Source organism: Psittacula echo, assembly GCF_963264785.1.
Source record: "Psittacula echo genome assembly, chromosome: 8".
Classification (NCBI taxonomy): domain Eukaryota; kingdom Metazoa; phylum Chordata; class Aves; order Psittaciformes; family Psittacidae; genus Psittacula; species Psittacula echo.
In genome coordinates this window covers 9,845,575-9,858,127 of record NC_137744.1, presented here as the reverse complement: position 1 = coordinate 9,858,127, position 12,553 = coordinate 9,845,575, and the positions used below count along the sequence as shown (strand labels likewise).

Sequence of the window (12,553 nt, the reverse complement as noted above, 5' to 3'; positions counted from 1 at the left end):
GTGTGCAGAAGCATCCATGTGGCAGGGTTTGGGGCCTGAGCGACAGAGGGAGGCAGTGGGGATGGTGGAGGGATGGGTGTTTTGGGATCCCAAATGTGAATCCTTAGTGTGGAGAGGATGGGACGGGTAGGTAATGGGACAGGACATAGGAGCTGAGACCCTCGGGTAGAGGTAATCCCAGTGGATGTGGGAATGCATTCCTCAATGTCTCACTGCCCCATGTAGCCCAGCACAGCCCAGGACTGACCCTCAGCATCCCCGTCCCACGGGCTCACTGTGCAGGAGCACCCCATGTCCATAGGGCCAGTGATGGCTTTTAGAGAGGGGCCAGTTCTCATCACCTCACTGGGGAGATCCCTTCTCTTTCCACCCCTCTCCTTACTGCAGCCCCAGGCCCAAGGGAGAAAACCATCCCAGGCAGCTGTTTCTGGCCACGGCAGCAGCAAGGAGCGCGCAGAGGAACTTCCCCTCACCCTGTGTAAAAACCTCAACCCACTGAGGGGCTGCCCACTCCTTCCTGCAGTCACTGGGGGGCTGATGCAGCAGGAACCGGGGCAGAAAGTGCTCCCCCCACACCACCCAGCCCGCTCCAGGAGAGGCACAGAGCCAGTGAGAAACACATTTCCTCCTGCTTGTACCCTGGCTGCTGGCTCCGTGACCAGCCTGGGGCTCCCTTTCTGTGTGAGGAAGATGAGCAATAACCTGTCCTTCATGTTCCAGTAATTATTTTGGGGCAAAACAAGCAGTGGGTCACATGTGGGGATGCCCTGCCTGCTCTGCATCACTTTGTCCTGGTGAGGTGAAGTGGAAGGATATTGTTGAGGGCTGGAGGGGAAAGGTTGTCCGGAGGTCTGGGAGACACATGGGAGATCCGGGCTGGGCTTCTGGCACCAGTGTCCTCTGCAGTATGGACGTGACTTTATTCCAGTCATGCTGCCTGGGAATCTCCCGGTGCTGTGAGACCGTGCTCACCCGGAAAGCCTGGAAAAGGTGTTTCTTCCAGAAAGGAGCACATGGGGAAAATGTGGCCAAGCAAACAGTATGAGCATGAAGGGGGCAGTGGAGGGGATGACAGGTCAGGATGGGCTTGTGGGAGGGTTGGGGTTGGTTGTCAGGACGGGTGCTCCAGGTTTGGGTGCAGCATAGAGGCTTCTTTCCTGTAACCCTGGCAGGGATGCTCCAGGCACTACAGGATAACAACATCCAAGGATCACGGAGGGGAGTCAGGCAAAGCTTCCATTGGGGGCTGCAGTGACAGGAGCCTGGACACAGTCACAACTGTTGGCTGTGATACTGGCACGTGCTCGGTTGCTGGGTTTGACCATTTTCAGCTACTGGGAGGCAGCTCCAGGCTCCTAACCCAGAGACATAAGTGTAACCTGGAGAGATGGGACCCAAATGAGCAGAACCCCCCATATTATTAAGATACTCAAGGCTGTGGGAAGGGAAATTCAGGTGTGAAACAGAACACTTGGAGGTAACTTGGGCAGGGGGCTCAGCTCCCGCCTCTTGCTGCACACAGTGGGGAGCTTTGTGCAGGCACATGAGAGCCAGGGCAGAGAGAAGCGTGCTGAGAACAACCAGGAATCTGCATGGAGCCCGCTCCCAGCCAGCACAGCCTGCTAAGCTGGAGCCCACATTCCCAGCAAGAGGGGTGACACTGGCAGCGCTGGCACTTCCTGGGCTCTGCAAAGCCCTGTGGGTGCCGCTGCAAAGCATCAGCATCGCCCGACAAAAAGCTGTGCCTCTGTGGGACCTGTGGAGAGGCACCGGCGTTCCAGCCCTGCCCGCAGCGAGGCGCAGCCTGAGCACAGCCGCCTGCTCCCAAACCGCCCCACGAGACAGCGCCAGGCACCGTCCTCCCATGCAAGCATGGTGGGGAAGCCAGGACGCACTCCTGCCCCTGACAGCCCCAGAGAAGCCTGCTTGGCCAGAGCCAAGGACCCACGTGCATGCAGACAGCACTGGCTGTTTCCCAGAACTGTGCAGTTCCCAGCTCAATACTGTGATGGGGCAGACAAAAATGACTCAGAGCAAAGCGAGCCATGTTTAATCTTCTGGGACTTTTTGTGTGTGCATGTGACAGCAAGTGACTCATGGCAGCTTCTCAGGAATGCAGAGTATCTCAGAAGCAGCAGCCACCCATAGAATCATAGAATCATTGAATGGTTTGGGTTGGAAAGGACCTTAAGCTCATCCAGTTCCAACCACTGCCATGGGCAGGGACACCTCACACTAAACCCTGCCACCTAAGGCTCTGTCCAGCCTGGCCTTGAACACTGCCACCGACGGGGCATTTATCACTTCTTTAGGTAACCCACACCAGGGCCTCACCACCCTCACAGTAAAGAACCTCTTGCTTATACCTAAACCTGAACTTCCCCTGGTTCAATTTTAACCCATCACCCCTTCTCCTATCGCTACAGTCCCTGATGAAGAGTCCCTCCCCAGCCTCACCCTTCCCAGCACTTGCACGGGCAGAGAGCACCAAAACTGCCTGTGCTGTGTGGCACTGGCAATCCAAGGGAAAGGACCAAGAGCCCATCCGTGCTCTTCCACAGACATGCCCTGGGTAAGTCCCCTCCTCGTGGGCTTGCCACGCTTCATCCCTATGCCGCTGGGCACAAGGTCCCGGCTGGCTCCTGCCCAGGCTGTCAGCCATTCCCACCTGGATGCGTGCCACACTCACTCATTGCACCAAATGCCGCAGGAAATCCCTGGCACCTCTTAAGCACCTCCCTGCACAGCTGGAGCGGGGATTTTCAGCCTCATCTCCTCAGCCAGCACTGGGGTTTAGTCACAGGGGGTGTGTTTACCGTATGCATCAGCCCCACCGTGCTCTGCAAGGGCAGAGCTGCTTTACGGGGAGCTGCTTTTTTTGTCAGAACCCACTGTCTCAGTTAGGAAACAACAACATTCAACCACCAACCCACCACCAAAACAGGCATCTCTCATGGTGCTGTCTCCATTCAGGCTGCTGCAAAACCAGCCCAGACAGAGAGACAAACCCTGGCCAGTCAGTGATGGGAAAAGGTGTAGATGGAGGGACTGTCAGGGAAGATGGCCTGGGATCCTGTCCAAAGGGGCAGAAAACATGCAAAAGTTGAACGAGGAGATTATGGAGCATCCAGGAACTGTTATTCACTTTTCATATAGCTTTTTTATTTATTCACTTTTATTTATATTTGCTTTTTTATATAGGGGAAACTGCTGCAGGGAGCAGCAGGACTTGCCTATGGCCGCCTGCAAGGCAGCAGCAAGCCAGGAAGAGAGAGTCTATACGGCCTGAGCAGCCACTAAGTATCATTTGCCATGCTCCAGACTGGCTGCATCCATTCGTGGTCCGAAATCAGTGCTTCATGGCAGGAGGGATGGCTCGACGGGCAGCCAGGAGCTTACTGCTGCTCTAAGCACAGCGCTGTGGCTGCTCAGCCTGCCTCCTGTTCCCTCAGCCCAGCCGGTAGGAATCCCAGCTGCTGGGAGGAGGGAGCAGAAAGCCCCTTCCTTTGTGGTAGGGGAGAGCTGGCCTGCGCTAAAAACTCCCTATAGCAGCTGCGGGGGGAGTGAAGGAGGAGGGCTGTCACCCGCATAGTGGCACGAAGGGCTGGAGCCCGAGTTTGTTTCGTTTCCAGAACATGAGAAAAGATTGAGAGAGACGGCAGCAGAGAGAGAAACCCCGCTGAAAATCCCTGCGCTCCTGCTTTGACGGGGCTGAGCTGCACATCATTTCCTTCCTGCAAGCTGCAGCGTGCCCCCGGCCAGCCGCGAGCCGGGGCTGTCCCTGCGCGGCTGCGTGACACCAGCGCGGATGTCCCAGCAGGGGAAGGGGAATTCAGACTCAGCTTCTTGCTGTACTAAAAGCAGTGACACGGTGGTGGCCCCAGCAGAGCACAGGGCCACGAGGCTGGCAGCATCGGAGCCGCATCACGCTGAGCCATTGGGATAGCAGCTTGGGAGCACCAGGACGCTGCAGCCCTCCAGGTCCCTGAGCGCCCGGGACACGTTTCCTATCTGGTGGAGATGGACAGGTATGGTGCCTCTCTGAGGTGCACAGAGGGGCATCGTGAGTCCATTTACAGAGCATTTTGGGGGGGTCTACAAGCAGGTACTGGCGAGGGGGACATGGTTTTGGTGACTGCATTATCGCCTAGTACTGCTTGCCTGTGACCACAGGCTGGGAGGCAGTGGTGGTGCCAGGAGGGAGGGGAAACCTCTGAGCTGGGGAACGGCTGTTCTTGCCTGTGTCTCCTGAGCTGAACAGGGCTCTTGGCCAGGAAGGTACCTTGCAAGGAGCCCCAATGGTTGTGGGGTGCTGAGATGGAGTGCTGGGCCCCGCTGCTGTGCCCACCAGCCCCTGTGCCACCCTATATAGCAAGCTGAGCCTGACCCTGCCTGACCCTGCCTGACCCCAGACCTGCAGCTCTTCTATCAGCCCAGCTCCTTCCCCACCAGGAGAGGAAGCTGCCCTGCGTGATGGCACACGTGTGCTGGGAAAGATGGGGCCATATTGCAGATGCTCAGGCCAGCGGATGCCTCTGGGACCATGTGTGTAGGGAACACTCCAGCTAGCACCAAGGAGAAGGCATGAGAGGAACCCTGCCTGGCTCCAGGGCATGCAGGCAGCCTTTTGCCTGGAGGAAGGAGACAACCTGGGGACACGTGCTGCATGGAGATGGGAGCCCACCACATAATGGACATGCAGGAGACCCCAGTGCCACCTGACATCGGTGTTCACTGGGATTTCCAAAATGAAACATTGCCACAGGTACCCACTTGCCCCCAGCCACCCCTTCCCATCAGCCATCTTCTCCCCAGCCTCATATCTTCTCTTTACAGGGGAAGCTGCTCTGCTCACTGCCAGCCCTGCCTAGAGCTCAGGTGGAGACCCGGCAGAGACATGGTGCTCTTGGCTGCTCAGTAGTCGGTGTAGGATCTGTCCGTCAGTCTCACTAACAGCTACATCTGATTACTGGGTCACCAAAGGGTGACCACACTGCACCTGCAGGAGCTGCCCTCTGATCTGCTGGGTATGGGACAACTGGGGCTTTCTGGGAGTGTGGTGGGAGCAGAGGGGAGCCCTGATCCTGAGTGATGCCATGGGGCTTTGGCTGCCCAGGATAGCAAATACAGGAGCTTTCCAGTCACCAGAGAGTAAATAAACTCTTGTGGAGTGCAGCCCCCTTCTCTGTGTGGTTATGCGAGCGAAAGCCCTTTGGAGCTTCCTGTCTACAGGATCCGTGGCTCTCAAGGGCTGGACACCTGGATTCTCTCATTCTGCATCCCCATGGCGTCCAGCTGTACCTTGCTGGGCCCCCTGCACCTTAGACAGCCTAGTCCCAAGGGCCAAACTTGCTGCGGGCAGCAGCCCCCCGGAGATGACTGCGTACAAGACAGCACGATTCAAGCCACTGAGGAATCGCTGTCCCCATCTCCCCGCTTTCCTCTGGGTGCGCACACACTGCCCCAGCCAGTTCCCCTCATCAGGGCAGCGCAGGAAACACGTGTGATGCTGCCGCGGCTCCCGACTTGTCCCCGCCGGCCTGAGGGGAGGAAGAGAGTGCTGTGGGCAACCAGGATGTCCCAGGCACGGAGGCTGAATGCTGCCGCTGGTTCCCAGAACGCTGCTCCCCCACCTGCGCTCCAGCTCCCACTCATGCACTGGTTCCCGTTAACCCCACAGGAGAGTCAAGCCCGCTCCTCCTTTGCTTACAACATCTCCAGGAGGATCTCTGCGCTTTTTGCCTGCAGTGTCTCGGGTTTTCGGGCTTTGCCACTCCCTGGGCAGCTGCGTCCCCAAGTGGGAAGCGGGTGTGTTTTGTTCTGCGGGAGCTCAAGTGAGGAACGGCTCAGACACGGGAGGGATCATTGTTCCAGGGCAGACAATCGGATGTATTATTGCCCGGCTGCCCGCATCAGTGCAGGGGGTGGTAGGGGCACATCATGACAGGGCTCTGTGTCACATCCAACGTGCCTGAGCCCCCAGCCCCACCACACACGTGCCCTGCTCCTCTGTATGACCAACACAGGAAAACAAGTCCCACGTCGGGGGGAGCAAAGCGCCGTGGAAGCTTTTAAGATGCCCTTCGAGCCCGCTTTGTCCCTCCGCTGGGTACCATAGGCTGCCTCATGCGGCACCAGCGCCCTGTACGGGAACCAGTTCCCTTAGGACTCACGGACGGCCCCGGGCACACCCGTGGGCAGGCGGTGCCGCTGCGGTAGCAGAGGGGACGATCGCGCAGTGGGGGTGAATCGAGCCGGCGGACACCGGTGCCGTTAGCGCCGCCGCCGTACGTCACAGCGGCCTTCCCCCGCTGAACGCGCTTACGCCGCCGTGTGGGGTTACTTGGCCGCGGCGGGCCGTTGGCGGCGGAATGGCGGCGCGGGGCGGAGGTGGGATGGGAATGGGAACGGGGATTGGGATGGGAATGGGGGGGTCCTTCCGTTCCTGTCCCGGTGGCGGTGGGGTTCCCGGCTTCCTCTCCTCCGCACCCCCCGGGCGACCGGGGCCTGTCCCCTGCGTGCGGCCGTTTCCGTTGGCTACGCGCGGCGTCCGGTAGCGGGGCCTGGCCCGGGGGCGTCCCGCGGTGGGACAGCGCTCTTCAGCCCGCTCCCCACTGGAATGAACGGGAAGCACAGATTGAGGACGTGGTCCGAGGGGCTCTGGGGCCCTCGGTGGAGGGCGTGGGGCTGGAGGGGGTCCCAGAGAGATGCCAGACCCTGCGGGGCTATGGGGCTGGGTGTGGGTCCCGTGTCCCGGGGGAGCTGGCAGGGGGCTGTGGGGCAGCAGTCCCGGCGCTGAGCCTCTTATCTGCCTGCAGGTGCGGAGGACTCCTTCAATGTCCTGGACCTGGCGGAGTACACCAAGAAGCAGCCCTGGTGGCGCAAGGTCTTCGCCCCCAACTCGGGGTCGAGCGCTGAGAAGTACAACGTGGCCACGCAGCTGCTGATCGGAGGGGTCACGGGATGGTAAGAGGTGCTGGGGGTTGCTGTCACTGCCTGTGGCAGGCAGGATGCTGGGCTTTTGGGAAGGCACTGGCAGCTGCGGGGGGGCATCTGGCAGCCTTTCAGAGAAGACAGGTGTCCGGCATGCTTAGCCCAGTGTGCCCTGGCATGGTCTTAAAAGCTGTCTCTAACATGGAGCTGAAGAACTGAGGCTGTCTCCTAGGGAAGAAAATGGCACCAGGCTTTAATTTTTGAGGTGAGAAAGTTCTCTTTAACTCCTGCCATAACGTGGTGGTGTTAAACTTAGGACAGGTAAATATGAGCCTCTTGGAACAAGGATACCTTCTTCCCTGGAGATGGTTGTGTTTCAGACATGTGCACTAAACCTCCTGTGGAGGTGGCTTCTTATATCTATAGGCATGGTTGATGGGGTTTGTGTCACTTGTAGCAAGTGCTGGTGGCTTGTGGCTCTGTTTGCAACTTCATTCCCACAGCAGCATTGTTGGAGTTGAAAACTTGGTGTAATCACACTGCTTTGCTCCTTCACCTGGCATGGGGCGCATTTACCAGTGCAGGACAGATCTCTCTTGTATCTTCACTAAATGTATGTATTCAGAAATGGGTGAGAGAAGGTTGCTGTATTGTTTTGCAGTGTTGGTAAGGAAACTGTGGGCAAAGTAAAGTCTGCTTTCAGTGATACAATACATTAGCCCTTTGCTGAGCAATGGGGTGTCACTTGCTTGAGTTCTGGTGGCTTCAGTGATGTCTTTCATGTTGAGAATGTGTCACCTTGGAGACCAGTACAGCTTTAGACCACTGCTGCCTGCTTGCTTCGACAGTTTTCTCTTCTGAAAAATGAAAAGCAAGTAGTTGTTTGGGCAGCAATCAGCTTGCCTTGTGGTCTGCTTCCCATGCTCTGTCGTGGAGCAGCAGCACATGTGCTGCCTGATTTCCCTTCAGAGATGATGCCAGTTAAATAAGAGACAAAGCTAAAATCACTTCTGCCTTTGGTGAAACCGTGTGTTTCCAGTGACTCTTTGGGGAGCTGACATTGAAGAGAGAAGAATCAAAACTGCAAAAGGCTGAAATGTGACAGCACCAAAAAGCTGTAGAGCTGGCTGCAAATCCTTACTCTCTGGTTGCACGTGCATTTCTTGTGCCATTCATCAGCTGTCTCTGAGTCCTGGGTAACCACTGCCAAAGGCAGCCTTGCCTGCAGGAAGCGTGCTGGGGAGGGTGTGTTTGTCATCTCATTCTCCTGACTGGAACATGGTTGATTTGTAGGTGTACTGGATTCATCTTCCAGAAAGTTGGAAAGCTGGCAGCGACAGCGGTGGGAGGTGGCTTTTTCCTACTTCAGGTGTGTATGAACAGCGAGCCAGGCTTTCTGAGAGCTCTGCTGGTGGGGAAAAAGGGCTGTCTGGTGATCATTACCTGCTGGGACATGTGGGTCCAGCTCCCTGCTTTTCCAGGAGCTCCATGTGGAGCTCTGTGTGACTGTGGATGTCAGGGGTGAGTGTTCCCTGGGGTAGATGCAGCAGCAAAGCAGGAGCAGTGTGTGTAAACCTGAGGATTGCCAAAAGGTGCTGTTTGATTTAGGGGCTGCTGACAAAGGCCAGGCCAAAGGCACATTGGGGCTATCACTGCAGGGGCATCTGAGTGAAGCAGGGAGCAGGTGAACCACGCTGCCACTGTGCTTAGGCCTGTACTGTACTTAGTCCCATACTTAGTCTCATGGAGGTACGAGAAACAGCCCTAGATGTCAAGAGGGGTTTGTCCATGTCTGTGATGTGCTTCCTGTCAACCTGGCTACTTGAGGAGTCAGGCCAGCACAAATGGGGCTCTTTGGGAAGCACTGGGGAAGAGAAACAGAGATCTTTCTCTGTCCTCAGTAGTTTCTCCAGGTTTTCAAGAGCCCATGGCACGGAGAAGCTGCTCACTGTGCACGTGTAGCTTGTACATGCTGCAGGAGCAGAGCAGCTCTCAGGCCTTGCTCAACAACCTTACTTGTTTGCATCTCAGGAGCTGTCTCGTACTGTGACTTGTTCTCCCCGTTCTTCTGGCTCTGCTTGTTCTGTTGGAAGCCAGAAGCTTGCTCTGAGCATGGAGAGTTTCACTGCTGAATCATCCTGCCCAAATAAAATAGTTAGAGAGGAGCAGGCTATTAATAGCTGTGTCCACCCACAGAAACAGGAGAGCTACAGAGAGTCCTGACAATATCCATAGCAGTTGTGAAAGGCAGATGCCAGCATTGCATTAAAGAATAGAGGCTGAAACAGGCTTCACTGCAACATGGGTCCTGCTGGTAGGGGATTCCTGTGAGCACAGATGTTGCAGGAGAATCAATACAGCTGCAGGGGTGTGTCCTTTGTCAAGTTTTTAAGCTAGTGTGCTCATCCTCTCAGCCCACTGGAGCAGTGTGTGGTAGGTGGCAATGGGCAGGGAAGGTGGGTACACAAGGGGGGCTTCTGTTTAGCCATGGTCACACAGGGCTTTACTCCAGGAACTTTCTTTCCACTCCTCAAAACTCTAGATTGCAAATCACACGGGATACATCAAAGTGGACTGGAAGCTGGTAGAACGGGACATGAACAAAGCCAAGCAGCAGCTGAAATTTCACAGCAGTGGTAACAAAGTGTCTCCAGAAGTGAAAAGCAGAGTGGATGAGGTGAGACAACTCTCCCAGGGCGTGTGCAGATGCTTAGCTGAAGGGACATCAGAAAACAGGATTGACTCCTGGGCCTTTATGGATCCTTTATTGTGCAACTGCAAGGGAGGAATGCTTGCACGACAGCAAAACTGGAGGGGTGGCCAAGGCTGTGCATGTTGTCTGCCCAAACTAGTAAAGCCTAGAAGGCCAATTGCATCCTGGCTTGTATCGGCAATAGTGTGGCCACCAGGGACAGAGAAGTGATTGTTCACCTGTATTCAGCACTGGTGAGGCTGCACCTCGAATCCTGTGTTCAGTTCGGGGCTCCTCACTAAGAGAAACATTGAGGTGCTGGAGCGGGGCCGGAGAAAGGCAATGGAGCTGGTGCAGGGCCTGGAGCAGAAGTGTGATGGGGAATGGCTGAGGGACCTGGGGGGTTCAGTCTGGAGAAGAGGAGGCTCAGGGAAGGTTATCACTTTCTACAACTACCTGAAAGGAGGATGGAGAGAGGTGGGGGTTTGGTCTCTGCTCCCAAGTAACAAGTGATAGGACAGGAGGAAACAGCCTCAAGCAGCACTGGGCAGGTTTAAATTGGATATTAGGGAAAATTTCTTCACTGAAAGAGTTATGAAGGACTGCAGCAGGCTGTCCAGGGAAGTGGTGGAGTCACCACTCCTAGAGGTGTTTAAAAGATGTGTGGATGTGGCACTTGGGGACATGAATTAGTGGTGGACTTGACAGTGTAAGGTTTATGATTGGACTCAATGATCTTAAGGGTCTTTTCGAACCTGAATGATTCTTTGATTCTGTTCTATGATTCTGTCTCTGCGTATCTGGGACAGCCAGGGTGGCATCTAGGCATGACAGCAGCTTACCATGTGTTGCTTCAAATTCCTTGGGTTGGGACAAAATGTGCTGGGGTTGCAGGGAGAGGTGTCTCTTCAGCCCAAAAAGAAAAGCTAAGCAGATGTGGCAGCAGAGTGGCCCAGTGTACCCTGGGCTCTGCTGTACCCTGCTCTGGCACACAGAGTTAGCAGCCCCTTGTGTCAGGCTGACTGCTGGTTGGGAGATAGCCTTGGAGCATGTAGGCCTGGACTGCAGCTCGTGGAGGATGTGAGCTGCGCTGGGACTGGGTCAGTTCAGAAGCTGCATACACAGTGATTAGATTAGGGAGGGGAGGTCAGAAGTGGAATACTCTCCCTGACCCAAGCAGTGGCCTCTCGCTTGGAGAAGAGCCTGAGGGATGTCTTCTTTTGGGGAGGGTGGGTGACCTGCTGCTGTTGAACACTGTTGGCTCTTCTCTCCCATGCTTAGGTGATCGTATTTCTGAAGAAGAATGTTATTGTGACTGGAGGGTTTGCTGGAGGATTCCTGCTCGGAATGGCATCCTAGAAACTGCGTTTGACTCTCCATGTCCAGCCTTCCCTGCCCTCCTCTGCTGTTGTTTTCTTTCACTTAGAAGTCAAAGGATATTGTAAACATGTTCAGTTCGGTTCCAGCTTTTTTTCTTACAATGCTGCCTCTGATTTCCAGCCTTTTCCCCTGGGCTATTAAGGTGCTGGGATTTGTCTGAAAGCTCATGACTCCCAGTGTATCATTGTGATTCCTTTCCCCACTAAGTATGCCTAGCCCAAATTTTCTGATGAGTTGCAGCCTCTTAAACATGTGATGGCAGAGAAACCTCTTAAATGAGCTTCTTCCCAGATGCTCAGAGCTGTTACATGTACATTTGTCTGCCAGGATATGTGTACAACACCTCCCAGTTGTTCACTGCTGCTTAGCTCGCACTTTTTCTGCCCCAGTACCCAGGAAGCCTGTGCGTCCCTCTGCCCAGAGATGGTGCGTGCAATCCAGACTGTGCTTGGCTGTCCTGGGGTGGATGCTGGAGTGTCAGGTCAGGTGGGCTGTGTTCATAAGGAGTAAGTTCATGCTATATGTGGTGCTGGGGGTTCTCCTGCCCTTCCCCTGCCATTGCACTGCACTTAGATGGCAGTTTGGCTGCTCCTCTGCCGTTATTTATACCCCTTACTGGAAATGCAGCACTGGCACTGCTGATGGAAACTGAGCACCGCGGGTGGCTCTCCAGGCCCTTTCCTCATTATGTGTTCTGAAAGTCACCAAGCTTCCTGTTGTGTTAGAGTGTGCTTTTAAGAGCAAGTGCTTCTCGCTTGCTCACTGACTGCTTAGCCGTTGAAATGTGCTGAGGTGCTTTCTTGTGGAGGGCAGGCTTCCAGTGTGCTTGACCTGTCCATGTCAGGTTAGCAGTGTGTGCTTCAGCTGTGTGGCTTCCTGTAAATCACCTTGGGCCTCACACTGATGTTTCTAGGTCTGCCATGACCTTCTCTGGCCACTTTGGTGTCGGTGATGCTCTTAGAGGTGTAGTCATGTGGGCCAGGATCATAGGCAGGAAATGCATGCCTCTTTAGGGTATGTTGTACTGATCCAGGGTCCCTCTTGCCAGCTCTGCTGGAGCGGTGGCAGGGGAAAACATGAGTTCAGTCCTTTACCTGCCTCTGTAGAGCACCAACTCCATCTTCCCAGTCTCTTCAAGCAACTGAAATGACAAAACTGTTGGGACAACCGGGCTGTGCTGTTGTGGGAGAGGCTCATTTCCATACTTTCTGCTTCGGTTATGTTCTTCCTCCTTTGCGTTTACAATCTCCACCAAAAGAGCTGCTTGCTTAATTCCATCAGCTGCAGCTCTTTCCCAGATGCAGCGCTCGGCTGGTTTTGGACAGTCTGCCCTAGTGCAGCTGTGTGCACAGCAGAACTCTGACCTACAAGAGAAAATGAACAAAAATAACAGAAAATCCCTCAGAGGTGTCCTGCATTGGCTGTGCTGGGCTGGCATTGCCGCTTGGCAGAGCGTGGGGGCTTGGGTGACAGCATGATGATGTCCTCCAAGCAGGTACATGTAGGAGTTCTTGCCAAGGATTTGTTCATGTGTGAAAGTCATCCATC

The 12,553-nt window shown here is 55.2% G+C and overlaps 1 protein-coding gene across 1 annotated transcript; it reads left to right on the top strand.

Moving 5' to 3' along the window:
• Window positions 1–6,371: 6,371 nt before the first annotated feature.
• FUNDC2 (FUN14 domain containing 2) lies at window positions 6,372–10,984 on the top strand (the record flags this gene model as incomplete). Its single annotated transcript, XM_080624469.1, has 6 exons — window positions 6,372–6,532; window positions 6,594–6,739; window positions 6,819–6,966; window positions 8,227–8,302; window positions 9,476–9,610; window positions 10,907–10,984. The coding sequence occupies 6 exons, from the start codon at window positions 6,372–6,374 to the stop codon at window positions 10,982–10,984; spliced, it is 744 nt and encodes a 247-aa protein (XP_080480595.1).
• Window positions 10,985–12,553: the final 1,569 nt, after the last annotated feature.